At 54.0% G+C, this 27,634-nt stretch overlaps 1 protein-coding gene across 1 annotated transcript in view; it reads right to left on the bottom strand.

The window, feature by feature from the left end:
- Nucleotides 1–27,634, bottom strand: part of LOC121027835 (forkhead-associated domain-containing protein 1) — a 92,442-nt gene that overhangs the window by 2,463 nt on the left and 62,345 nt on the right. Inside the window, exons 18-28 of the mRNA XM_040471520.1 lie at nucleotides 26,912–27,085; nucleotides 25,107–25,323; nucleotides 23,677–23,761; nucleotides 23,038–23,144; nucleotides 21,019–21,178; nucleotides 19,343–19,475; nucleotides 15,883–16,009; nucleotides 15,102–15,226; nucleotides 12,624–12,713; nucleotides 11,996–12,216; nucleotides 11,346–11,511 (exon numbers count right to left, since the gene is read on the bottom strand). Of these exons, the coding sequence (XP_040327454.1) occupies nucleotides 11,346–11,511; nucleotides 11,996–12,216; nucleotides 12,624–12,713; nucleotides 15,102–15,226; nucleotides 15,883–16,009; nucleotides 19,343–19,475; nucleotides 21,019–21,178; nucleotides 23,038–23,144; nucleotides 23,677–23,761; nucleotides 25,107–25,323; nucleotides 26,912–27,085 (1,605 nt within the window). The remainder of the gene's footprint in view (nucleotides 1–11,345; nucleotides 11,512–11,995; nucleotides 12,217–12,623; nucleotides 12,714–15,101; nucleotides 15,227–15,882; nucleotides 16,010–19,342; nucleotides 19,476–21,018; nucleotides 21,179–23,037; nucleotides 23,145–23,676; nucleotides 23,762–25,106; nucleotides 25,324–26,911; nucleotides 27,086–27,634) is intronic.

The raw sequence follows: 27,634 nt of genomic DNA, 5'->3' as shown, positions 1-27,634 counted from the left end.
GGTGGATGGTCAGGTTTCAGCTCGGCCACTTACTCTATGACCCTCGGTTTCCCCATCTGTCAAATAGGGGCCAGAATAGCCATCCTGTCTTCCTCAGGGACTGAGAGAAGATTCCGGGTGGATTTTAAAGGAAGGGGCTGCTAGGCCCATCTGTGGAGCTCTCTTCACTCGGGAGGTATAAAAACCACCTCCTGAGGCCTGTGCCAGTGGCTGACAGGGGCCTTAAATGTGCTCTGAGACCGCATCCAAAATCATTTCAGGGTGAGAAGAGCTAGCTTCCCTACAAGAACCTACATAGGAAATCTTGGTTGGAATGCCCAGCGACAATGAAAACAGACAGCGTGGGGCGCCTGGGTGGCGCAGTCGGTGAAGCGTCCGACTTCAGCCAGGTCACGATCTCGCGGTCCGTGAGTTCGAGCCCCGCATCGGGCTCTGGGCTGATGGCTCGGAGCCTGGAGCCTGTTTCCGATTCTGTGTCTCCCCCTCTCTCTGCCCCTCCCCCGTTCATGCTCTGTCTCTCTCTGTCCCAAAAATAAATAAACGTTGAAAAAATAAAAATAAAAAAATAAAAGTAGTTATAATTCTAAAAGCATAATTAGGGGCGCCTGGGTGGCGCAGTCGGTTAAGCGTCCGACTTCAGCCAGGTCACGATCTCGCGGTCCGGGAGTCCGAGCCCCGCGTCGGGCTCTGGGCTGATGGCTCAGAGCCTGGAGCCTGTTTCCGATTCTGTGTCTCCCTCTCTCTCTGCCCCTCCCCCCGTTCATGCTCTGTCTCTCTCTGTCCCAAAAATAAATAAAAAACGTTGAAAAAAAAAATTAAAAAAAAAAAAGAAAACAGACGGCGAATGTCAAAACCCTCCCCCAAGCCACCTTTCCTTTACATCCCTTTCTATTGGATTTTCAGTAAGGTTGCCGGCCCTGGATGGTTCCCGAGCACCCGTGCCCTGGCCTGACGAGGTTGGCGGGGAGCAGAGGGCAGGGGGCCGACCTGGGAAAAGGAGGATGCTGAGGCACGTGGGAGGAAGGGCTGGGAAATCACGCGGTGCCCTCCCTGAACAGGGACCGCTGGCGAGCGCCATGCATTAGGGCTTAGATGTCTGGGAACCACATGCATCACCTTTGGAACGAACGGGCAGGGATAGAAGCTGGGCATTTAGATAGTGACACCGAGCTGGAAATGAACTCGGGACACACCGGGTGGCCGCCTCAGGCAACTGGAAGCCGCGGGCTCCAGAAAGGCCCCTTCTGTTTGTTGCCACCCGGCCTCGGGGCTCTGCTTAAGCAGCTCCTCTTTGGGGAGGCCCTGCCTGGCCCTTGCACGGGGTGAGTCCTTGTGAAATATGCTCATGAACTCAGGCAGCCGACCTTTGTTCCCAAAACATCGCGTGCAAAGTAATTATTGCATCGTTATTGTATTTACTGAAAAAAAAAAAAATGCCGGAGAGTGTGAGCTAGAAAGGGGGGGGGGATTTGTGTGTTTCTCCTTTGATCTAACCCCACAGTGCTCACCCTTGTTTCCATTATTGTACCCCACTAAGGAGTCTTCTTAGACAACAGTTTCTAATTGCTCCAGTCCCATGAAATTTTAATAGGACAGATAGCACTCTATATGTGTGTGTGTGCGCTTTATATATTAAAAAAATAAATTTCGCCCCCTCAAGGGGTGACCTGACCCCGACTGGGAATTCCTGATCGAACCCCAACACCTGCACAGTACCTGCCACGCTGTAGGCTCTCAGTAAATATTCCTCGAGTAAACGAAGGCTGGGACAGTACCTTTTTGTCCACTCTCTCATCGCTCCGTGTGGAGGCTGGCATGTGTTAACTCGGTTTTCCATTTTAGCATCCAACTCCCCCCAAACTATAAACGACTTTTAGCTGCAGTGGGAGACAGTACAGAATCACTGAATGGCATTACAAAGGAGGGAAAACCAAAACCCGCGGGGCCTCGGAAGGGAAGGGGGTGCCATTTCTGAGGCTTGCTAGAAATGGAGACTCTTTTACCAGTGAGCAGGACTGAAAAGCAGATTTTACACATCCTGTCTTTTTCGGGATGGTCGCGGTGATTCCCTCCCTCTAAAGACACAAGGCACACAGTGGAGAAAGGGGATGGCCGAGCTACACTTTGTAAAGAATGTGGAGAGAACCCTTCTGCACCAAGGAGATCCTAGACACCCAACCTCTAAGCTCGGGCTGGAGGGCTGGGAGCAGGCTCAGGCTTTGCTCTTAGCTGGGGTACCATCTGCCACACTCTGTTATGCCCAGACACGGCCTGAAGTTCCGGGGAGCTTCACATCTCAGAGGAGCACAATGTTCCTACAACATCTAGGGACCATCCTGGTATCTCCTCTGTCACCTTACATCCCAAGGTGGTCCTCGGACAAAAATTGCGCTACATATATATATATATATATATATATATATATGGATGAATAAATGACCAGTCTCCCACTCGTGCCCACTTGGCAGGCTGGCAAAGCTGGGGGAGCCCTCAGGACACTCTATCCCGATAACGTCCTGCTCTGGGTAGTAACCACCTTCCAGCCTTAGAATAGGGGTGTTGGTTGAGAAGAGGGTTCCATCTTCCAAAAATGTCCCTTACCTAGGATAGCTTTGGTTTTTCTAATGCTAATTTTGTTGTCTTGGAATTATTGTGACCTTGTCTCAAAAGCGAATATGGTTCCTGTTTCTTTTTCAACCACAGTGTGGTTAGCTTTCAAGCTTCCTGAGAGCTCACCTCTATTTTCTGCAGAGTGGGAATGTGGTTGGGTCAGCTCCAGTTCCAGGGCTGAATTGTGAATGGCAGCGTTTCAACATGTTTAAGATTTCATAGTCTCGATTCTCAACTCTTAAAAAAAAAAAAATCTGAAAGTCAGAGACGTGAGTATTTTAGAGGTGTTTCCTCGAAATTCAAGAGAAAAGTCACCCGAAGCGTATCTGGTTTCTTATTGGGAGGTTTATTACCTAAAGCAGGGGAAGCAGTGCTCGTCTGGGTGTCAGATCCGCAATGAGCCGCACCTCTTATCCAGCTGTGTGGCTCCGGACAAATAGCTTAACGTCTCTGACTTTCAGACACCTCGTCTGATGACAGAAACGAGAGCTGCCCCGTGGGTTTGTTGTAAAGGTTAAATGGGATGGTGCACACTGAGCGCTTAGCTCTGTGCCTGGCACATACTAAATGCTCGATACACAACACATGGGCTGGTATTTTTGTCAACTGGCTTTTCCGCTGACGTCCTATTGCTCTCCTTTTCTTTCTGGCTCACCTGGAAACCTCAGTTTTGCACCTGGTTCTTTTTTTTTTTTTAATTTTTTTTTCAACGTTTATTTATTTTTGGGACAGAGAGAGACAGAGCATGAACGGGCGAGGGGCAGAGAGAGAGGGAGACACAGAATCGGAAACAGGCTCCAGGCTCCGAGCCATCAGCCCAGAGCCCGACGCGGGGCTCGAACTCACGGACCGCGAGATCGTGACCTGGCTGAAGTCGGACGCTTAACCGACTGCGCCACCCAGGCGCCCCTGCACCTGGTTCTTCACTGTCTCTACAAACATTCGTCTCTTTAATACAGAAAGAATATTGACACAATTTAGCTCATGCGCTTCTCTCCCTTCTGCGCCAAAGAAAAATGGTTTTTCTCAACTTTCAGATGCCACCCGTTTGGATGAAATGTCGGGCTTTCCTAGGGATGGGGGTGGGGTGGGGATGTGCACGTGCAGAAGGGGGCATGGCCTCCGGGCCATGCTACCCTGTCCTGCCGAGCTCCGTAGGGATGGCTCTCTGTTGCGGATTCCAGAGGAATCTGAGAGGTGGAGGCTTGTCCAGCAAGGGGCCTTTGGGGGGAACCCTGCGGTTCTCTTGGAGGATAAATCTGCTTTGGGTGGAAGCGGAGCCCCCCTGATCGACGGAAGAGGCTCAACGGACGTGGGCTTCTACCTTGGCATCCCAACAGCCCGGGCATGACAAAAGCCACAGCGGCGAACTAACCTCCCCGGCAGGGACTGCGAGCTCCTTGGGAGCCAGCATCACTGCTGCAGCTTGCCCTTCCCCTGGGATTGGCTAACTGTTGCTGACCCTGGTGTCCTCGAGACCTCAGGGACAGTTCGCTGAAGGAAGAGCATCTCCCAGGCGCTGGGGACGCAACGGTGAGAGAGAGCGGGGGGCCTCCCTCGCCGACTGACGCTCCAGCGGAGGGGGGGACCGTGCAGGGATATCGGGAAGGCGGTGTTTCTCAGAGAGCCCCGAGCATCTCCTGGGGAGGTGCCAGCCAGAAGCCTCCAGGGGGCCGGGGAGGTAAAAAAAAGTGGGTGAAGTGAGCCAGGTGAGGGGTGGCGACAAACCCACGAGCCCGGCGCCTTTCTATGGGGCCTGCAAAACGCAGGCTCGTGGGCCTGGTATCACCAGATCTTTCTTCCCAGTTGCCCAGAGAAGCTGGACATCCAGAGTGTTTCGTGAGAGTGACCTATTTGGAAAGGTTACTTTAAAAAAGGAAACCCTTGAGCCGAATGGAACGCCTCTGTGGGCTGCCATTTTGCGACATCCGCTTCAGAACCTGCCCCCTTGGCTTCCAGTTGGTTCTAGTAAATATTTGCTGGCAGGGTTGCCAGATGAAATACAGAACGCCCAGTTAAATTTGAATATCCGCGTGAAAAGATAGATATATATAGGTATAAGTATGCCTCATGCAATATTTGGGACATACTTCTACTAAGTGACTCTTTGTTGTTTTTCTGCAGTTGAAGTTTAACTGGGCATCCTGTTGGGTTTTGCTTTGCCTGAGATCTGGCAACTCTGTTGGGTGTTCACAAAACTCGAGGAGGAAGGGAGTGGGGCCATCTTTGGGATGGGGCATGGGTACGTGCAAGTCTCTCTCATATCCGCAGAAGGGTGCTAACTCCATCCTTACGGCAACTCTCTAAGGAGGCTTAGGGGCCCGCATTTAACTGAGTTGCTCTCTGGACATTTTTCATGGAGGAGGCCTTGAGCCTGCAGCCCCTCAACATTCATCACAGACTCAGCCGAGAGGCGCTAAGCTTAGCAGATAGTCACCAACCAAATTCCCAGAAAACTGTAAAGCAGTAGTTTTAAGCCAGCAACCTCCTGGTTTTTTGTTGTTGTTGTTGTTTTGTTTTTTGGGTTTTTTTTTTTTTTACCCAGCGGAATGCTTCAAGCAAAATCCCATGAGGAGCTTGGCATATAAAACAAATAAGGGAGAACTTTTCTGGGGGAAACCAGGCATATGTATGTGTGTGCCTGTGCGTGTGTGGGCTGGGGATGTTGACGGTCACACTTTTCCATGGCACCCAAGGGCTCCAGGGGACCCCAGTCTGAGCATTGCTCCAAAATATCTTCCTCGGATTAAATGCAATCGGTGGACAGCTGAGCGCTGAAGGGCAGATCTTGGGCCCTCCTGCACACCAGCTTTTCCTGAACTTTCCTGAACTCGCTGGGCTGTAACAACATCAGTCTGTCTCAAGAGCTGTCCTCAGACCTGGCCCTCAGACGTGGCCCAGCCAACGCTGAGCTGCTCTTCGTAGGGATATTGTTCATTAGATCACACAGCGTCCTCTCTAGGGGACCATCCAGTGCCATCTTGTTCTAAGAGCACTGAGGTGCATTGCATCCATCATTAGCTCATGGACGCCATGAACTCTGGGTTTTCCAGTTCCCATTGGCTGCCAGAGAGCCCAGTCACGTGTGACTCCCCCTTGACAGGTAAGAAGGGCGTTAGAGTCGGCACTCTCCTCCTCACTCTTGGCTCCTTTCACCCATTTATTTTACTCTTAGGGCAGGGGGTCTGGGGCTCCCCACTCCTCTCTTCTCCTTTTCTTATGACCTTGCCTCCAAGTCCCGAAATCACTTAGTGCCTAGAATGGTTGCTCAGCCAAAACCACACCTGCACCTGCCCTGTGCCTTACCTCCAGATAATAGGTTCGTTGTTTGCCTGTCTCTTAGGTCATCTGCTCAGACTGCAGGCAAGGGAGGGGCAGGGGCTGGGGCGGGGGGAAGGGAAGGCAGTGGAGGTGTGTGGATGTTTCCGGCACAGCACACGGTGGCTCGTACACCCCTTGAAAACACCGTATCTGCTTTGTGTCTGGCTACAAGATCAGAAAACCTCTCCAGACCTGCCTCTCTCTCTCTTTGAAGGAACAGTTGCGAGACGTTCGTTCTTTTGCGCTTCCCTGTTCGAGATCCTCTAAACGTTCCTGAGCGAAAATATCAGGGGAGCAAGAGAGCGTTTACTGTGTCCTGACCTGTTCCACTCTGGGACGCACCTCTGAGGTTTCTGGGAGACCCTGGGGCTCACTGGTGGGCAGAAGATGCAGGCAGGAAGGGCTTCATCTTCTAACCACGCGCCGCACCGCACAAACCACACTTCACATTCTCATCCTTTCGTGGGCTGGAGGGTACGGTCCCCACCCCCTACCCTCCCATTCTTATACTGTACACCATCTACCGATTTCTACTCCTCGGTCAAAAGCACCCAACTGAGGGATCCTGGATTTAAAAAAGAACATTTTTTTTTTAAACCTGGATCTTGAGAATGCTTGGGCTCGAGAAAAATTTCGGAAAATTGCGATTTGAGTAGGGTAGTGAGACCATGGATGACGGTACGGAAGGTCGTATGGAGTAGTCCTGTGTGCTAAGGGTCTTGTATCCACACTCTCCTTGAATTGGACGCATTGGGTTACAAGCCACCTCTATTCTCATCTGAAAGATGAGGGATCTGAGCTAATTAAGCAGAGGGAAGGTGGTGTGTGTGTGTGTGTGTGTGTGTGTGTGTGTGTGTAGGGGAGGGCGGTGGTCTAGCCCCACTGACCCCACCCGGCAACGCTGTGGCCACGCCCCTTGGCCGGGATTTGATTGGCTGGAGACCTGAGGGGCTGGGGAAGCAGCCAGAAGCAGCCAGCGCACCGCACCCCGCACCCCGGAGCCTTCCAGACGCTAGGAGCCCTAATAAAGGGCCAGGAAGGGGAGTGCGTGCTGCCCCGATGGCTACTTCAGTGCATTTGAAATTCTCCCATTGAAAATTCCAGCCTTCGCCCATTCACAAAAAGTATCTGAGCTCTTCTTGGCCGGAGCCCTGGTTGTATTCACCAACTCTAAAGGAGACCTTCACAAAACAGCTGCTGGCTCCCGGAGCCCCGGGATCGCGTCTCGGGGTTTGGCGACAGCGTCAGGTCAGCCGGCAGGAAGCTCTCTCAGGGACCTGCCGGCCTCGCCCCACCCGTCCACGAGCTGCCTTTTCTCCCCCCACGCCCAGGCCCCGTAATCGTGCTTGCTGTGCGCCCGGCACTGCAGGCTTTATGGCATTTAACCCTCCCCGGGCCCCGTTGTTAATCATCTTTGGGTGCTCGTGTTGAGGAATCTGAGACACGGGGGGGGCATAAACCGGTGGCTCGGGGTCACTCAGGGCCAGGGGTGGGGCTTCAACTCTAGTCGTTTGGCTCCAAAGTCCGCCTCTGAACTCCGAGAGACACAGCTGCCTTATACGGTGGTGTGGGAAGTGGATGAGACTGAGCGCAGCCTGCACGGCTGTCATTGTCCCTCTGTCACAGGGCCAGAGCTCCAGACCGGGGGCCTTCCAGGGTCCGGAGCTGATGACCGTGAGGTTCCCTGTGAGTGCCCAGCACTGAGGTCTTCCCCAGTATTTTATATCAAGTCTCATTGCCACAGCCAAAGGTATGAGTGTGGAAGTGTGACTTTTGATTCCAGAAAGTTCTGCTTTGGCGAACAGATGTTTGAACATTGACACTAAAAACTACTTCCTGCTTTTTGTTTTTCCTTTTTGAGGAGGGTGATGGTTCTGCTGGTCTAGTGCCTCAGCCACCCCGTTCTCTACGGATGGGGGAAATTTTATACGTGAGACCGAAACCACGAAGGCTCCTTGTGAAGATGCTAGGTGTCAAACTTAAAACAAAAAATCATTTCCATGATGAATATGTTCCTTGGAGGGAACTGAGGCCAAGACAGATTCTGAAGTTCCCTTTAGAATGCAGCAAAACCCTAAAATCTATGTTGGTGGTTGTTTTTCCTCCTGATAAACAGGAAATTCTGACATGTTAATAATACACCTTGCATGCCAACCCTAGCCCTGGGATGAGCAGAGACCTCCTGGAAAAGGAGGCGCACAGAGCAACGGGTGGGGAGAAGCGAACTCGGGCTGGGGAGGGCAGCAGGCCTGGGGCGGGGGTGGCGTCCCGTTTCTGCTGCCGGGCAGCCAGGTGACGCTGCCCTCTGTCAGCCGCTCTGAATGGGCGGCCACGCGCCAGCATCCCCCGCGGGGCTGATGGGAGGGATGAAGCATGTGTCGCGTGGAGCAGGTGCCTGTCCCTCGGTACGTGCCCAGGAAATCATGCCACCGGCATCGCTGTGATTGTGACTCTGCTTTTCGTAATCTTTCCCTAAATTGTGACTTCCATGAATTTGAAAGTTCTCAGCCCCGGCTCTTCTGGGGATACAGATGCAGGTTTGACTTGGCCACTTCAGCTCCTTCTCCACAGAAGGATGTCCAGTGCCCAACAGGCTGGCATGGCCCCTGCATTGTGTATGAATGAGGCAGCTCATGAATAATGCATGGAAAGCCTGATTATGTAAATCCTCAGGTTTTCTTACATTTTTAGCCAGCCCCATGACAATGGCCTTTTTCTGGGCCCTTTGCTGCCCCATTCTGTGGTCTGGTGTCTCAGCTTTGGGGGCTAGCCTGCCAAGTCCTGGTGGGGGGGAGCACCTTAGGGAGGGGTGAGCTCTCTGGCGGGCACATCAAAGGAAAAGTCAGAGCTCTGTCACTGGCCCAGCTCTCCCTGGTTGCCTGGTGTGAAAGGAAATCGTCCTTTGCCTGAGGCCTGTGATGTTTAATTCAAGACTGTGGACTCTAGAAACCCCACATCTAGGGCTCCTTCTGAGCACGATGGCTGGATTCATTTCTAGCGCTATAAGCCAGGGAACCTGTGGTCTGGGAGGTTTGCAGGTTGGAGGGCAGGCTTCTGCGAGTAACTTGTCTGACCAGGGCCTCCTGGTTGGGGAGGAGGGCACCCTTCTATAGCCTTCTATGGCTTGGCCTCCTTAGAGCTCCTGCAGGCAACGCACACACACACACACACACACACACACACACACACAAATATACACACAGAAACACACATTACAGCACACACACACTTATTATACACACTCACATACACGCACACGTGCAAGCATGCATGCATAAATACACAGCCCTGAGTCAGGCAGACTAACAATTACAAGAAGAACGGGGAGAGCCCAGCAGAGAGCTCGGAAACTAGAGTCAGAGATCTGGGGCCAGGTCTAGGCTCTGCTTACCAGCTGCTACTGTGTGAGCTTGGGCAAGTCTCTTAACTTTCGGAGGCTCAGTTTCCTCATCTGTAAAACGGGACTCATCATACCAACCAGGCAGACCTACGAAGGCATTAGTCACCCCGATCAGGGCTGCAAAGCCTGGGTGGAGCCCGGTGCCTGGAGATGGTCACGAGATGGTTATGATAATTTTCCTTGTTTGTCCTATTTTAGTTTAGGCAAGGGTTAAGAAGAAGGGAGAGTCTGGTTTGGAAATGAATGCAGGAGCGAATGGCTATGGGTATAAACTGCAGAGAAGACAAGAGAACACCTCTGCCAGAGTTTTAAAAAGGGGGGGGGGTGCGCCTGGGTGACTCAGTCGGTGGAGCGTCCGACTTCGGCTCAGGTCACGATCTCATGGTTCATGAATTCGAGCCCCGCGTCGGGCTCTGTGCTGACAGCTCGGAGGCTGGAGCCTGCTTCGGATTCTGTGTCTCCGTCTCTCTCTGCCCCTCTTCCACTCATGCTTTGTCTCTCTCTCTCTCTCAAAAATAAACAAGCATTAAACAAAAATTAAAAAAAAAAAAAGAGAGCCCCTCTGCCGACCACGGGGCAGGCACAGGTCTGCCGGGAGCTTCCGAAGCACCTGTTTGGCTGTGGGTCACGCACGCCTCACCGTCAGCTGCAACTCTCGCGGGTCTGAGGCAGAGCTTGCCCCAGTGACCCCACGTGCAGGCAGCTGGCCACACGGAGGAGAGTGGCATCTACCCGCCGTGTGCCAGGCCCTGGGCTACCCGCTCTAGAGGGAGCACACGTGTCCCTCGCCGTCTGAAGCCACACGGCCTGTGAGTTCACACCGTGAGAGCCTGGATGGTGAGGGTGCCGGCACTGTGCCCACAACAGCCCTGCAGGGCAGGGGCGGTCAGTTCCCGTTCATCGGTGAGGAAGCGAGGCGCAGAGAGGGGAAGGGATTGGCACGAGGCCACGCAGGGAGTGAGTGGGGGAATCTGAACCCAGGACTAGCTGACTCCTGTGCCGCGTGACAGAGGAGAGGACAGGTTGAGGGGAGGAGGTGGCTGCTTTTGGCTGGATCGCCAGCCTGAGTCTCAGATCTTGGTTTCTCAAGGCAGTGCTACTGCCAAGTTCCTGCCAGGAGCCGGAGCTCTCGTCCTCCTGCCCTTCCCCCAGGTTCCCGCAGCCCGGAACGCAAGCCCTCCCCCCACACCCCCTGCCCGTGCCTGTGGTGGGCAGAGTCCAGCTCCCCTTTGCAACTCAGTGCAAAGGTGTCACCCCTTGGAAGACACCCCTGGGACGTTCCGGGCTGGCCGAGTGCCTGCCTCTGGATGACACAGCCCGAGTGCCCTTCAGACACTCTATTTTTTTTATTTACTTTTTAATGTTTATTCATTTTGAGAGAGAAAGAGTGCGAGTGGGGGAGCGATAGAGAGAGAGGGAGACACAGAATCTGAAGCAGGCTCCAGGCTCTGAGCGGTCAGCCCAGAGCCCGATGCAGGGCGCGAACCTAGGAACAGTGAGTTCATGCCCTGAGCCAAAGTCAGACACTTAACCTACTGAGCCACTCAGGTGCCCCAGACAGAGACTTTAAATCATTAAATCAGCCAGCAGTCAGCGCTTTACCTGTTATGCTCTAAAGGATTATGTTCTTCAAGGACACACATCCATCCATCCACCCATCCATCCATCCATCCATCCATCCAATATTTCCTATGTCAACTATGTGCTGAGCACTCCGAGTAGTGAACCCACATCTTTATTCACAGGGAGCTTTTTCATCTATGTATCCCTACTACCTGGGAGAACCATAAAAATACAAACAATAGCCACTGGTTAGGAAGACACGGATAAGCTACATTAGGAGTTTCAGAGAGGTTAAGGAACCCACCTGAGGTCACACAGCAAGTGGCAGAGCCAGGGTGTAAAGCCGGGTGTGTCTGACGCCCCACGGGCCACCCCGGGTGCTCACTTTGCCATTTCCAAAGGGAGCCAGGGGGCGGCCTCAGAGCTTGTGCTCCCCGCCGGGCCCTCTCACCTTCTGCTGCCTGATGGCCCTGTTGAACCTCTTCTCCTGGTACAGCTGGAGCTCCACGCGCTGCAGGGCCTCCTTCAACAGGGCCTTCTCTTCGGCCTCTTTGTGGATGTTGTCCTCCAGCTTGGCCACCTGTGACTGGTACGTCTGCACGGATACTTTGCTCTGCCTGAGCGGACGGGAGAGACACGGCCTCTTTCTCCCGCATCTTTCTCCTTCGCCACCGATGTCCCCAACCTGGGAGAATCTCAGAATACTTCCCTAGGCGGCTAACTCGGTGGCTTCGTCACCAGCAGATTTGGGGCGCACGGGGCAGGACAGATACCTCATCAGCTGCCTACGTGCTACCAGCCCCCCGTTTCCCAGAGAGGGTAGGGGAGCGGCGGCCGCTGAAACAGGGCGGGGCCTTGGAAAGCACACAAGGCGAACCCTGAGTCAGAATTCGTACGAGGCGCCTCTCGCTCGTGGCGAGAGAGGGCAGGATGAACCCCGACCCCCTCGACCGCTGCTTTCTCGCAGACAGACTCGCTTCTGTCGGGCCCCAGGCCCCCTCCCCCGAGGCCTCTGCCTGTCCCGGACCTGCGTCTGCCGCTGCCCGAGGTTCAGCCGCGAGACCGGACACCTGGCCCTTTCTGCGGGGACACGGGCGGTACCTGAGCTGTTCTATGTCTTTCTCGTAGCCTCTCAAAAGCTCCTCTTTTCTCTCCAGCCGGCTCTTGAGTTGGGTGATCTTCTCGAACACCAGATCGAGGTCCCTTTGTCGGAGCTGGTTGACTCTCTCTCTCTCTTTGGGGGAGAGGTACTTCATGGATATGTGACCTGACATGTCCTTGATGTTCATCAGGCTCCCGAGTGTTTCGCTCATGTCCATGTACTGCGAGGAAAGCGTTTGGCAGTTAAGAGGCCTGGCGCGAGACCGCTGGAGGCCACTTTGAGGAGGCAAGCGTCTAATTTTGTTTTGTTCAGTTTCTGCAATTGCAGAGAACGAGCCCGTGCTTGGAAGTGAATACGACTTTCGTTTCCTCCGTATCCATTTACGCTATGCCTTTTTGAGAACCAGGGGGAAGAGTGACAACAGACATAAACATTCATGCTAGCTACCCAGTTTTTCAAGGAATTGCAAAGTCTGAGCCACGCTGGGACAGTAGATGGGTCCTGCAGAGCTTTTATAACAACGAAATACGCACGCGAGGCTCGTGTTTAGTTACCCTATCCGGTGGTTAACAGTGACTGCAGGGGACCCACGTTTGGACAGGGGGGGACCACGCTGGATGCACGTACCAACTTTTCACTGAGATCTAAAGCCTCAACCACATCCATCTTCCCTGACTTGACGTCCGGGACGGCTGAGTTGACAGGGCCGTTCCGAGGCTGGGGGGAAAAAAAAGAAAAAAAAGAAGTAAAAACTCTCTCTCTCGGCATTCCATCGTGAACTTGTACATCCTGGAGGTAACACCCTGTGGTTCCCGAAGAATGACTCTAAGAGAGTGGATTTGCATGTCGGTTCCTGACCATCCAGTCCGAGTCCTCTGTCGACTGCGCTGCTACCCTTCAGACTGTGACTCTCTTTGAAATGACACATCACTTGCCTTGTTCTCTGGTTACTGCCTGTCTTCCCTCCGGACCAGTGGTTCTGAACCGAGGGGGTTTTGTCCACCCTCTCCTGCATGCCCCAGGACCTTTGACAATGCCTGGACACGCTTTTAGCCGTCGCAACGAGAGATGGGGGGTACTAATGGCACGCAGGGGGTCGAGGGCACGGATGCTGCTAAACACCCCACGGTACGTAGAACGGCCTCCTCTGCCACAAAGAATTACCCGGCCCAAAATACCAGTCGTGTTCCGGTCGGGAAACCCCGGTCCAGATGACGAGCTTCCTTGCTTTTGCTCGCTGTTCTGTTTCTCGTGCCCAGCATGGCACCTGGCACAGAATGGCACCTGGTGGGCCTGCTTGTTGAATCAGTGAGACTCCTTTTATTAAAGGAGTCTCCTTTTCAGGCAGCAGAGATGATACCCTCACCCGATTTGGCCAAACCCTCCCCCAGTGCTAGAACCTGGTGGGCGGCCATCACTTTAGACCCACGCTGTTTAGAAACAGTGCTGAAGGGTGTTTGCAGCTATGCCCTAAGACCCTATCAGCCAGCTGGCTGCTGAAAGTCCCTACGGACCGCACGGAAAAGCCACCGGCCAGATCGGGGAGCCTGACGGACCACAAATAACTGTCATAAATCTCCCCCCAAAGCAGACTGGGTTAAGTGCTCGCCGTGAGCATCTCTTGGCCCGCAGCATTTGCTGACACGATACTGTAAACGCCTGAGATTAAAAGGAAGCCCAGCTACAAACACGGAAAGCTCAGAAAGTGACTGGGATAGAAAAGCATGGACTCTTTGTCTCCACGTCTATAGCGAGAAGCGTAAAAGAGGGGACTTGATGACAGTCAACTGGGCACACCTGCTGCAAGAGAGTGTGAAGCATCACTGAGCGTGCCCGGCTCTGGGTGCTGTCCTCTGCACCCCTCTTCCGGTTCCCTTCTTCCCCGATGGAGGGTCACCTAAGGCAGAGTCTGGTCTACAAGGTTCAATCACGCAGTCCCCTTGTCCTTGTCTGCAGACTAGCAGAGGGCTAGGGACGGGCTGCCACAGACACAGTCCTGGCTCCGTCAGGCATTATGCTGTGACCTTGGGTGACGTACCTGATCGCCCTAAGTCTTGACTTTTCCTGTCTGTAAAATGGGCACGACAGTAACTCCAACACAAGGCCGCTGGGAGGGGTGATTGACAAATGAGAGTTTAGCTCAGGACCTGGAGCCTGCTTCCGATTCTGTGTGTGTGTGTCTCTCTCTCTCTGCCCCTCCCCTGCTTGCTCTCTGTCCCTGTCCCTGTCTCTGTCTCTCTCTCAAAAACGATAAACGTTAAAAACAAAAAAAATTTAGATCCCGCTGTGGCAGCAAGCTGAGCCCAGGGGATCCCGTGAGTGACACCGACCTGAGCTGTCCACCATCACATGTCAGACACCCACCAGACATCCATTTAGGGTACGGGGCACCTTCACCATAACAATCGAATCACTTCCGAAAATCCTAGCAAATAAAACCATTTCCCTTAAGAAAGGGAGGTTTTCTTGAGTGATGCTATTTAAATACCTCGAACCGTCATTCACAGCTACAATTTATTAAGTGTTCGCTCTGAGCTAGGTGGCGGGGCCAAGCACTTACCACCGCCACCTCTAAATCTTCGTCATTTCCCAGCTGGGGAAGGGAGTCCCAGAAAGGCTGAGCCCGCCCAAGGCCACACGGCTTGCAGGGCTGGGATTCTGACACGGGCCCCTCTGATTCTAGAACCTGTGCCTCTTAATCAGCCCTCCTGCTACCCTTTACATGTTCGTGTTCTTCAGTTCGCCACGAAAAGCACACTTGAGGCAAACTCACGGCGTAATGTTAAGAAGCAGCCTGTTGAGCTATTTTCTGCGGAACAGAACACATAACGTGAAAAGGAGGGCCCGCCGGCGATTACCCTGGCTCAGTGTCAGTGCAAGGGTTTACCACGCTGGCCACAAACGGAAAGCAACCTCTCTGTCCAGACACGGGGTCACCGCTGTGGCAAAGCCACCGAGGGGTCGGCACAGATGTTGGCCCGCCAGGGAGGGCCGGCCCTGAACCTCTGACGCTCACGGCTGTGCCAGAGCGCACGGCTGGTGTCTGCCCTCAGGCCCACGCACTCCACGTCTCAGTTACCGCGGGGACAAACTTTCTTTGGTTACCGCTCTGATCTCTATTCTTGAGAAAGCTGGCACGTCAGGTTTTGCGTCCGATGTCTTCTGGACATTTGTTTCCATTCTGACAGCCTTTGAGTCTAGAAATGATTCATTCGGGTGGTCCTTAGGATCTATAAAACAAGTAAGTGAGAGTCAAAAGAAAGGGTCGGGAAGAAGTTATTGCTCGTAATGATCACAGCTGCTCTTTACGGGACCCTTATCGTAGGCCGGTGCTGATCTCCAGCCCCCTCCCTTGGCAGGTGAGAAATAGGCCTAGACAGGTAGGTGGCTTGTCCAAGGTCACACAGCTAGGAGGAGGCTGCGGCCTCGCAGGTGTCAGTGCCAAGGCACAGAGGGTGAACTTTCAGCTATAGGAGCAAGGACAGAACTTGAACCCTGGCCTCTGGGTCCTAGCTCAGCGCTTCCCCCAGCAGTGTCTTGAGAATGCTATCCCCTCTAAACAGGGTGTTCTAGGAGGTTCCCCAAGGCCGATCCTTGCAGTGTTAGTCTATGACCAAGTTCCCGCCGGGGCCACAGCGAAATGAGAAAAAGGAGGACAACGTAGTGACTTTTCCACGAGATCCTACTTATTTAAATACCAAGCCTTGCCCTTGACTCTGAGACCATGCCTGCCATCTTTCCTTGTATCACTACGTCCTTTCGGTTATGAAGTGATGGGGATGGGAGACAGTGGTCCTGGCCGATTGTCGGCGCCCAGAGTGATCCCTAGAGTCTGGGGCTCAGGACTGTGAGCTGGGAGAGGGAGACCAGCAGGGAGGGAGCTTACTTGCCGAGGACGCCTTCTCCAGCTCCTTAATTCGTGCACGCAGTTCAGACAAGGCTTTTTTCTGACGCTGAATGACTTCCTCGTGTCGGGACCCTTTGCACTTGGCCCCTAGATCACTGAAGGAATCCTGCAGCCAGAATGGTTCAGATAGCAGCGTTATTAGGGCTCAGAATTTCTCCCTTATATTCCAAGAAACACGTACAATTCATGGCTAGTAGGGACCCTGTCACTTAGTACCTTGGAAGCTACTATACGGGGCTTTGGCACAGAAGGGATTTAAAATTTTCATTTCAAATATAAAGTCACATCTAGGAAGATTTTCAACTGTCTTACCTACTTAGCATATCTATAAATAAAACCCCCCTCGATGCTCCCTCCCCACATTTTATATTTTATTCTAATATTCTGCTCAGCCTGGGTTTCTATTTGTTGTCATTTCGGATCTTGTTTCAGAATAATCCCATCAAATTCTGCTGCAGGAGGGGCGTTTTTGGGATGAGAACACATGATATTTTCTTCTTGACTGGTAACAAGGATGGGGGGGGGAGTTTGACAGGCTCATGGTTGGTCTGGAGAGAGGAAAACCTTTCCCTGAGACTTCCGGAGCCTCTACTGTCCAACAGAGGTCTCTTGCGACGAGGGGAACGTTCCATCTTCGCACCACCCAATATGGTAGCCACCAGGCACAGAGCTAGAGTAGGGCTGATGAAGGGCATAGACAAGGAGAGGTCTTCTCTATCTTTAAAAAAATTTTTTTAAAACGTTTATTCATTTTTGAGAGAGAGAGCAAGAGAAAGACAGAAAGCATAAGCAGGGGAGGGGAAGAGAGAGAGGGAGACACAGAGTCCAAATCAGGCTCCGGGCTCCGAGCTGTCAGCACAGAGCCCGACACGGGGCTCGAACTCACAAACTGTTGAGATCATGACCTGAGCTGAAGTCAGACACTCAAGCGACTGAGCCACCCAGGCGCCCCTTGGTCTTCTCTATCTTTTAAGGGTCATATCTACCTTTCAGATTTGGAAGAATCCGAGGTTCCATCTTTCAGAGGAAGTCACATATACACAACATTTGCATACAGTTTCTGGAGGTTCCGGGACCCCCCTGAAGCCCCCGTGTGTCACACGGGCTCCGTGCGAACAAAGTCCCGTCTCCAGTGGTGTTCCCAGAGTCCAGCCCCGTGCCCCAGCTTAGTAGATGCGCAATAGTTACGGAGACTGAACGAACCAAGGTCAGAAACAGGAGTAGGAAGGAGCCTGTCCTGGCTTTCTGGCTGGGACCAGGCTCACCAGCAAAAAAGAAGGGGGTGCTCCACCCGTCTGCACTTAGTAGGACCTCACTTGACCTGGATACTGTCTTCAGCCTCCTTATAGACTGCACGGCTGGTTCACTCTTCCTAGGTTGGTTCTATACTAGCCTTGCTGTATTTGAGAGTGTAGGTCAGCCCAGGAGTAAACACCTGAAATGTCGTGTATGTGTGTGTGTGTGTGTGTGTGTGTGTGTGTGATATGTGTGTGCACACGTGCAGGGGTGCAGAGAGGAGAGCAGGGGCTACTGACCTGGGGGTTGGGGCAGCCACAGCAGCGAGGCTGGGTGACAGCCTTTATTCTGTCTGAAGAGTATGTCTGAGCCCGATGTGACCCTTACTCATGGCTCTTCTGGGAATTTGTGTATTTAGAGAAGATGAAGATTCTTTCTCATACAACTCTTACGCCCTCTGACCCACTCTGGCTTAGAAAGCAGGAAGTAGCCCGAGTTTGGAAAGCCATTCTGAGGAGGAACAAATACTTTTTCCCTTTTATCTTGCAGCCTCCCCGCCCCCGCCCCGCCCCGCCCATCCTCTTCCGTGACTCCCCCCACATAAGAGAAATTACTAATTTCGGCATCAGGTCAGCAACCCATTCTGGCAAACTCGTGCAGAGCCTGAGGGGGTCTGGTGCGAACAGGAACCCTGTGTGCCTTCCTCTGTGCCCAGCGCTGGGCCTGGCATACAGCAGACGTTCAGTAGGTGCCGGAAAAGCGAACGAATATGGGCTGCGTCCCGCACTAAGAGTCTGGGATTCCAACGGGTCGGAGACGGGAGTGAGACCCGCTCCTGGCCCCACCGAGGCTGCCCCGAGGGCTTTTAACTTCTGTTAAAGTGCGCTGGACAGCGACGGTGACAAGGACAGCTGGCTGGGCCGCCGAGCCCTTTCGTTCGAGCTGCGTGCGGTCCTGGCTCACTGCTGTTTGGCAGGGGGATGGCATCTTTGAGGAAGCAGGGAGGCAAGCTGACACATTTGGCCCCGTTTCCGAGTGAAAATCCAAAGCCCATTGCCGGAGCGCCCTGTTCTCTGGTTTCCTAAAGCAAAGGGGAAAAGGAGGTCCCCCCGGACCCCAGGAAACCCGAGGCCTCGAGGAACCACTGCAGCCCGTGGTCAGGCTTCCACGGACTGTGGGAGGCACCACGGCCCCCGCCACGGGGGCAGAATGTGAGTGCCACCTGCAGGGGCCGCGTGGCACGGGCTGCTCTCACTCAAAGACACACGCCCTCCCGGGCCGGCGGGGGGCTGTGCAGCCGGGGCTCCCAGGCAGGCACCCCCAGAGAAGTCAGCGAGAGACAGGCCTGGGGCGTCAGTGGTGTGGCTCTCTGGGAGGGCAGTTTGGCCCCTACCCAGCATGGTTCAGGACGCCCTCCGGACCCAGCACTTTCACATCCGGGAATCTGTTCTGCATACATACCCACAAGGACATCAACTACAGCAACGTGTGGAAGTAGAAATAACGTATAAATGTCCACCAACAGGGGACAGGGCTGGATAAAAGGGACACCGTGGAATTCTATGCCCTCGTTTAAAAGAACGAAGCAGGTTTTTAAATACTTACTAGAGAAGGTGGCCTTTATATTGTGTCAGGTGGGGAAAAAAACAAGTTGCAGAATGAATATATACGTATGGCTTAATACCATCATTCTGCAAGCAGATTATATAGACATGTATGTATAGGTTGTGTGTGCTTATGTGCATAAATCAAATTTGTTTCTTTATGACCCCGCGGGGTGGTGGCTGTCCTAACTCCTGCTTCCCAGACAAGGGGGACGGCACATGTAACCTCCCTGGGGTCAGCATTTGCGAGTGAAGGAGTCCCACTCAGGGATGAAACCCGGGCAGCCTGGATGTGAGCCTGGCCTTCGAGCACCGCACGACCACGCCTGTCTGGAGGGTAGGGCAGTCTCTGTGAGGCAAAGGGCTGAGGACACAACGTGACAAATAGCATGCGACTGGCAGCGGTGACCTCCAGTGACTGGGAGGTGGGGGGGGGGGGGTTGGAGGGCCGGACGGCCGCTTTGCACTTTGAACGTTTCACAGAAGCAAGTGCCTACATTTGGAACTCGGAATGAAAATACTATCAGAAGCGAAGACAGCCACCACTGGGCTCCCGTGTAGCACGTCCCGCTGGCCGCCCGCGACCGGACGGCACTCACCTCCTGACTGCTCGAGAAAATGTCAGTGTGGACGGGTTCCATCTGCACTGAGATGTCACACATCTGGGTCATGTTCTTGGGCTTCTGTTCCTTTTCCTTGTGCAGCTGGACTCGGTGTTTCTCTTGAGAGGCCCTAGGGCAGAGAAGATGAGTCACTGGACAGCAGGATGGCTGGCAGCATGAGGTTCCGGGAGCCACGAGTGACCTTTGTAGCCACTGGCAGAACGGGAAAAGGAACTCTGTGTTTACAGGTAACCGAAACCCCTAGGCCTTCAAGTCTCCTGCCAGCAGGTTTCTAGAGAATTTAGTTTCAGGGGACTTCAAAAGTCGTGGTCAGGACAGTAGGCACCTGTCCACCCTTGTTTCCCATACTAGGTCTGTGGGACACCTGCTGTGGCATTCACTGGGGACATGTACTCCCTGTCTGCCGTTTCTAACACTTTTATGTGTTAACCCTTCTGTTTCACGTAGAGTCCCACGAGCCGGAGACTCTCCTTGTCCCATTTTACAGACAAGGAAACAGACACACAGCAATTTGCCGACGATCGTGAAACTTGTAAGTGAAGGAGGCTGGCTTTGAAGCCGGGCAGCCTGGGTCCGGAACCTGTTCTTTCAGCCACTGGGTGAACCTGCCTTGGCTATGAGCCATGAGGCATATAGAGCTACGGGGTTTTTCACAAGATGTGGATTTTACTCAACCTTTCTTGGAGAAAACATTACTCTCAGGTCAAAATAAGGATACATTACGGATGAAAATGCAAACGCACATGTATTTTTATGGATGAAAATGCCAACTCACATGGACTAACCCGTGGGACGACAATGAAATTTCACATTTATTTTAAGCTAACCTCTGGTACCCCAGTTTATACATTTGTTCAATTGATATTCATTAAGTTCCCTATGTGCTGGGCACTGTGCGAATGCTGGGGAGTCAATAGCAGGCAAGATCTGTATCAGGGACCTTGTGGGGAAGGCGGACAATTAAACAGTCAATAGTAGCATAGCTATGTGAGAAGTGCTAGGCTGGATGGAGTTCAGGGGATGAGGGACCCCAGGGAGAGGAGGAGCCCTTGGCTATGTTTGGTGGGGGTGAGTGACAGAGGGCTTCCTGGAGGAAGTGGCATTTAAGCAGAGACCTATCACTGGGATATGGGGCAGGGATGTTTGATGAGCACAGAACTAAGCAAAACCTTCCTTTATATGATAAGGCTGCGAAGCATGAAATACATGTCACCCATCCATCCACCCACCCACCCAACTACCCATCCATCCATCCATCCATCCACCCACCCACCCAACTACCCATCCGCTCATCCATCCATCCATCCATCCATCCAATCCTTCATCCATCCACCCACCCACCCATCCACCTACCCATCCACTCATCCATCCATCCATCCACCCATCCAACCAACTACCCATCCACTCATCCATCCATCCATCCAATCCTTCATCCATCCACCCACCCACCCATCCACCTACCCATCCACCCATCCATCCATCCATCCACCCACCCAACCAACTACCCATCCACTCATCCATCCATCCATCCATCCATCCATCCATCCATCCATCCATCTCTCCAGGATTTACTGTGTACCCTCTCTGTGAGAGGCTCCCTGGGCACTTGGGTGTGTCTGGGCTCCCCACCCCATGAGGACCTTCCCACACACCTGAGTGCCTCCTTGAGGACCTCCAGCTCCCTGTCCTTCTTTTCCACCAGGCCAGTCAGCTGCGCCATCTTTTCCTTGAGCGCTTTTAGTTCGTTGCTTTGTTGCTGGACCAGGGCCACGTTCCGCTCCAGTTCCATCTTCTGCTTTTCATTAAGCTCCCCTGGGAGAAACAGGAAAGCTGGGGAGGGGGGTCTCCTGCCTCAGGTGTCCGCCAGGGCCACAGCAGCTCTTCCAGGCCTACAAGAACCAGGAGGCGGGCCTACCCTCCAGGAATTCTCCCGGATGTGTGTGTGTGTGTGTGTGTGTGTGTGTGTGTGTGTGTGTGTGTCTGTGGTGGGCGGGGGCGTTAGGAATGGCCAGGGTCCGCTTGCACCTTAGCAAACTACAGCAGAGTACAGCCCCAGGTTCCAGAAGCTGTCAGGGCCCCGCCTCTGTGCTTCTGGCTTTTTGAGCTCCCTGGCCGACCTCCAGCTGCCTGCCTCTGCACCTGTTTGCCTAAGGGCGTTCGTGCTAAGGACTCGGGAGTCTGCTCTCAGCCTCCAGCCGAGGCAGGTGAGACTGGCTTCCTCCCCCTCAGGCGGGCAGCCCGGCGGCTGATTTGTACCCTGCTCCTGGCGTCCTTCCCCTGCAGGGCTCAACCCCAGCTGCCCTCTCTGCCCTTGACTGACAGCACAGCTGTTATTCCCGTCCCTGTCCCGCTTCTCCGGCACCCCTGCCACTGCCTCCCCCTGGGACCGCCTCTCAAATACACCACCTGCCTCGGAATCCTGGCCCTCTGGCCTCAGGGTCGGCTTCCGGGAAAATCCAAACCGAGACACTCGCATGGCCTCAGATTTTCATGGTAACCCGACAGGTTAGTTACCAGGAACACCCCCGCCTCACAGATGCACAAACTGAGGCTCAGAGAGGTAAAGTGACTTGCCTAAACAACTCACGGGACTAGCAAATAGCAGACCCAGAACCGGGTCCAATGTCTCCCGATTCTAGAGCTGGACTCGGCGGCCTCTCTCCTACACGTTCTCAGACCTCAGCATGAACGAAAATCACGCTTTGAAAAAGTCGGCCATAAACGCCTTGGGAGCATTAACCGTTACAGCCGCGGGGAGCAAATGCCACTGAAGGTTTTGGGGTGCACGGGGTTTGAGGTGGGGACAAGAGGAGCGTTCCTCGCCCTCTGTCGACTTTCCTAAACCTGGTTTTATCTCCTGACAGCCTGCCTGTGCCTTTCGGCCTCGCGGAGGCTGGCGCTGGGAAGGAGGAGAAGGGCCACGAGAAGCCGGGAGAGGCCGAAATAAAAGAACGGGGGTGGGGGTGGGGCGAGAAGAGCAAAGTCGGAATGTTCAGCCAGACTTGCTCGCGCTCTTTTGTCCCTCCCCAGTGTAAGGGGCCCCTGCCGTCCAGCCAACTCCAGGAAGCAGGTGTGATGTAGGTGATTTTGCATCAGAGGCAGGGGAGGTGTGGAGAGATTACCCCGCTCTAGGTCCCAGAGCTGGGGAGGGCTAGGGTTTGTGCCCACGACTCCCTCCCTCCCAGCCTTTGCCTCCAGAGACAAATCCTCTTAGGTAAAAGGAGATTTTCCCCTCCCCCAAAGAAGCTGCATCTCAAGGCGGAGAAGATAAGGCAAGTGGCCCCTGATAAGGCACGTGTCTTGCTGACTGAGGTACAAACGCTGTGACCGCCCAGGAAAGCAGGTCACTGGGATTTAAAAATGCGGTTTAAACGTTTATTTTATTTTTTTGAGAGAGAGAGAAAGAGAGAGGGAGAGAGCGAGCGAGCGTGGGAGGGGCAGAGAGAGAGGGAGACACAGAATCCCAAGGGGGCCCCAGACTCCGAGCTGTCAGCACAGAGCCCGACGCGGGGCTCGAACTCATGAACCGTGAGATCATGACCTGAGCTGACATCAGGAGCTGGATGCTCAACCGACTGAGCCACCCAGGCGCCCCCAACCTTTCCAGCTCTTAAGCCTGTTCTTTCTCGAAGCGGGTCAGGAAGTCAAGAGACACAGGCCATCATACAAACCTCTCAAGTCTGACATTCGGTTGTGGGCTTCCGTGAGGTTTTTCCGTAACCTCATGATGACCTCCTGCTGAGACAGGATTTCCTTCTGAGCGGCCAGTAGATCCCCTCTGAAATTCACGAGAAACGGGCCACGTCAGCTCACCCCAGGCTCGGTGGCACCCCCAGGGCCTGGACCCGGACGGGGCCAAGTAGAAACGCAAAGTGACCCTCCATCAGTGGCGTCCACGGGACACCAGTCCCAGCAGAAGGGATAAGCGCGTTCTTTAAAAACCCTCAGAACAAAAACTGAATGCGATGCAAACACACCCATGGCGAGAGAACAGAGCATCCCCTCTGGATTTGGGCTGAGGCTGAGATATGACAAGTGTCTCCTTCTTTCACAGACGAGGAAGCTAAGGTACAGTAAGGTGACGTGACTGGGGGCCCAGGGCCCCACAACTGGAAGGGGTTGTATTTCGGGATCCGGGCATAGATCCACCCAGATCTTTTTCCATGCCACCATCCTGACTTGCGAAAGGAACTGAGAAATTCAGGTCACAGCAGGACGGCCCCGGACTCTGCACCTCTTCTCAGGCTCTGAGGACATGGCCAGAAGCAGGGGTCTCCGGCCTCGAGTGCACACACCCCTCAGGTACTCACATCAAGGTGTCACCCACTTCGTCTTTGACACTGGTCTCCGTCGGAGGCACCGCGGGGGGCTCTCGCTGCATCACCTCCTCCTGGGCTGAATCAGGGGGACACGCGAGGGTCATCGCTGTCCTCGAACACCTGCGTCTTTTCCAGCTTAGCAACCCTCCCCACCCTGCCACCCTCTCTGCCTAAAAAGCCCCACATGTGTTCTGTGGCGCCGGCTGGCTCCCACCCACCGGCCACGTATGAGCGAGCGCACGAAATCTTCCTCGCTACTCATTTTCAGATGGGAAAATGGGCACAGGAGTGACAGGACCTGCCGGTGGCCACTCGGCTAAGCTGGTGACAGCCAGAGCCCGAAGCCCTGGGCTGCGCCTCCTCCCTATTCCTCCTCTCCTCCCAGACAGGTCTTGTCCTGTCCTCGCCTCCCACTTACTCCTCACCCTCAGTCACACACTCGCCCCCTCACTTTCAATCACCAGGGGCTCATGGAATGTCTGCTTTATGGCGGGGACTGCGCTAAACGTGGGGTCACAAGGAAGTAGTCATTCTTGGGGTCCCAGCTCAACTGTCCTCCCTCTGACCTGGAACTGGATTGGGAAACTGAGTCCTGCTTCATGCCCTTGTCACAGTGCCCTGTTCACCCTGGGTCACCTGTCAGGGCGGGAATTCGGTTGACAACCAAGACCGTGGTTCTCAATCAGGGGCGAGTGTGCCCCCCCACCCCGGCCAGGGACACTTGGCAACGTCCGGAGATGGTTCTGGTAGTCCCACTGGGGTGGGGGTGCTGCTGACGTGCAGGGGGTGGAGGCCAGGGACACTGCTCAACGCCCACAGTGCGCGGGACGGCCCCCGCGACAAAGGCCTAGCCAGTTCCAAATGTCACTGGAGCCGGGGTCGAGAAACCCTGGTCCGAGGCCTCCAGTTCCAGAACTCTCCCCCCGAGAGCTCAGCGTCTTTGCAATGTATTGCGTTGCCTGGGTCATTTGGGGTGAGTAAGTGCCCACAGCTCTGAGTTCTTTTGTCAGCCCTTTTGGGTTTATTTTTTTAAGAGACCAACACTGGCTGGCGACGAAAGTCCGTTAGACAAAGTCGCAAATTGCTGAGGGCAGAGAGAAGCCTTTGAAAGGCCCCCGCGCAGGATGTTTTCATGCGGAAAGGACACCCTCTGTCATGCTGCTCTGATACCCTCGGCAGCCTGTGCATCCCCACCGGCTCACTGGCTCGGCACAAAGGACGTCCCTTCGCATTGCTGTGACTTCTGTCTGACGTGGGCCTCGAGGGCCCCAACCTTGCGGTGTAACAGGAAGCAAAGAGCATCTGCAGACAGTAAATGAGCGAGGGGCAGCCTTCTCCTACCCATCAGCCTATGGGGACCCGCAGGGTGACCAGGCCCTGTCCCGAACGCTAATGCCTGCTCGGCATTTCTTTGGACCGACCTGGGTCGTTGTCCTTCAGAGTTGCAATCTCTCCTTCTATCTTTCTGTGGCGCGCGGTCACTGTTTGCAGCCTTTCTTCCAGGCTCACGATCGTCTGGGAGTGCTGTCTGATTTGCTCCTTGTATTCCACGACTTCGGTTTCAAATCCGTGTTTCTGTGCTTCCTGTTCGTCCCGGAGGGCCTTTACTGTGTGCTGCAGCCGCTCCTCCATCACCGTCTGGGGGAACAGGGGGTCCGTGTGCTCCTGGGAGCCGGGCGTGACGCCACTGACGACGAGAGCGAGATGCCCCCTTGGCACCCACAGGCACGGGACTCAGACCCACTTCGGGGCCTTTGCCTGGGCTGTCTGTTCTGCATGGTACCCTCCTCCCCCAGCTCCTCGCATGGCTGACTCCTTCTCGCGCGCGTCAGGTCTCAGCTCCGATGGCGCCTCCTCGGAGAGGCCCTTCCTGACTGCCTGTCTAAAGGAGAAGCCCGAGACAGCTCTCTAGTCCGTCATCCTCTTTCATTTTCCGTGATCTGCACGATCTCGCTTCTTTCCCATTCCCGCGAGAACGGAAGGTCCGGGGGAGCAGAAACTCGCCTTAGTTACCAGCGGACCCACAGCCTGCATCCCTGCTCGGTACATGTTGGTTGAATTAATGAATGGACAACGTTGTAAGAAAAGGCCAAGGCATTCGTAGTTCTTAAAAGCAAAAGCTACCAATCATCACCAAGTGGTGAATCGGACCCCTTCCCGTGGCCGCCCTGCCCCTCCGTCTCCAGTGCCTCATTCCTCGCCCCCTCCTGCTTCTCCGACCACACGTTTCTTGGCTCTCTTGCTTTCCCCCCACATCTATTGGACCGCCAAAAGTTTGGGGCACTGTCGAACGTTGAGACCCCACCTGCGCCGAAGTCTGAATTCTTCGTCTTCTCTGCAACAGAGACCCTGCCCCACAAGAGCCACCGTGACCTCCATGTTCCCATCAACACGTCACCCATATGCCATCGTGGCCCTGGGTGCCCTGACAGCCCAGGCTGTCTCGATCAGCACCCTCCTCTCCTTGGTGCTCATGTCCCGTCAATCAGTTATCGAGTCCTGCCATTTCTCTTGTCGGAACTCCTTCTGGCCTGCTCCTGTGCGCAGGTCCTTATGAGCCTAGACTCTGTAATGGCCACTGTGTGCCCCGGCCTGAGCTGGCCTCTCCTACTCTAGTCCCTCTCAAATTCACCTTTGGGGCGCTTCTGCCCGATGAAGCCTCTATTACCTCCTTGCCCACAGACCTGTTGGTTGCGTGTACGAATGACAAATGAGTGAAATATTGAGCCCCGAGGATGGAGGGCCTTGAATGCCGAGCTAAAAATTTTAAAACATCACCTTCAAGTCTGTGGAATAGTCACTGATCACTAGGTTCTGGGGCTGCTCAGTCCTTCAGCCAGATGCTGTAAGGACCCTGCGTTACACCTTACAACGCCTGGAGAGAGGCCATCGTAGCCTCTGTTTACCTTTCAGACTAGACCACTGCTTCTCAATAGAGGGTGATTGTGCCCCCCACCCCCCCCCAAGGACATTGGGCAAAGTCTGAAGACATTTTGGGTTGCCACAACCGGGGGAAGGATGCCACTGACATCTAGCAGGTAGAGACCAGGGACGATGTTAAGCAGCCCGTGATGAACAGGACAGCCGCACACAGGAAGGGGTTATCCAACCTGGAACACCAGCAGTGCCCAGGCTGAGAGCCCCCGGTCTAAATCATGAGTTCTCCCGGTATCATGATCTTTCACTGAGGGAAAGAGTCTCCCGTCCCTGGAAGGCACCAGCTCACCATTTTTGTCCTGGCCGTTTCCAGTTCGGCTAACGTTTCGTTTAATTTCATGCTGAGGCTCTCAGCTTTCAGGCTCTCAGCCATCTTGGTTTTCTGAATCTCTTCTATCATGGCCAGCGCGTCATTTAACTTATTATTTAAAACATCTTCTTTTTGCACTTTCAAGTCTATTTCCTGGACAAACGGCAAACAGCAAATTAACAGAAAGTCAGGAATAAGCGTTTACCCTACCGCCCCCCTCCCCTTGCTTCCAGAGAGGAGGTGTTTTCGTTCTGCTACCTGGAGCGCACTGAGTAAGTTTTACTCCTATTTTACGAGACGGCCCTTTAAATATTTGAGGAGGGATGTCATGTCTCTGTCTAAATTTTTTTTTTTAATTTAATTTTTTTTTTTAACGTTTATTTATTTTTTTGGGACAGAGAGAGACAGAGCATGAACGGGGGAGGGGCAGAGAGAGAGGGAGACACAGAATCAGAAACAGGCTCCAGGCTCTGAGCCATCAGCCCAGAGCCCGACGCGGGGCTCGAACTCACGGACCGCGAGATCGTGACCTGGCTGAAGTCGGACGCTTAACCGACTGCGCCACCCAGGCGCCCATGTCTCTGTCTAAATTTATTTTCCGGGATAAATGGGCCGAGCTCCTTCAGCCCTTTGCCACAGGGTCTGCCTCCAGCACCTTCCTCCCTGGCTTTGGAGGGAGGCCCTCCCCTCTTCGCTCTGGGC

This window comes from Herpailurus yagouaroundi, unplaced genomic scaffold (genome assembly GCF_014898765.1).
Source record: "Herpailurus yagouaroundi ecotype Mexico unplaced genomic scaffold, PumYag 77, whole genome shotgun sequence".
NCBI classification, from domain to species: Eukaryota; Metazoa; Chordata; class Mammalia; order Carnivora; family Felidae; genus Herpailurus; species Herpailurus yagouaroundi.
This window is presented reverse-complemented; position numbering and strand designations above follow the sequence as displayed.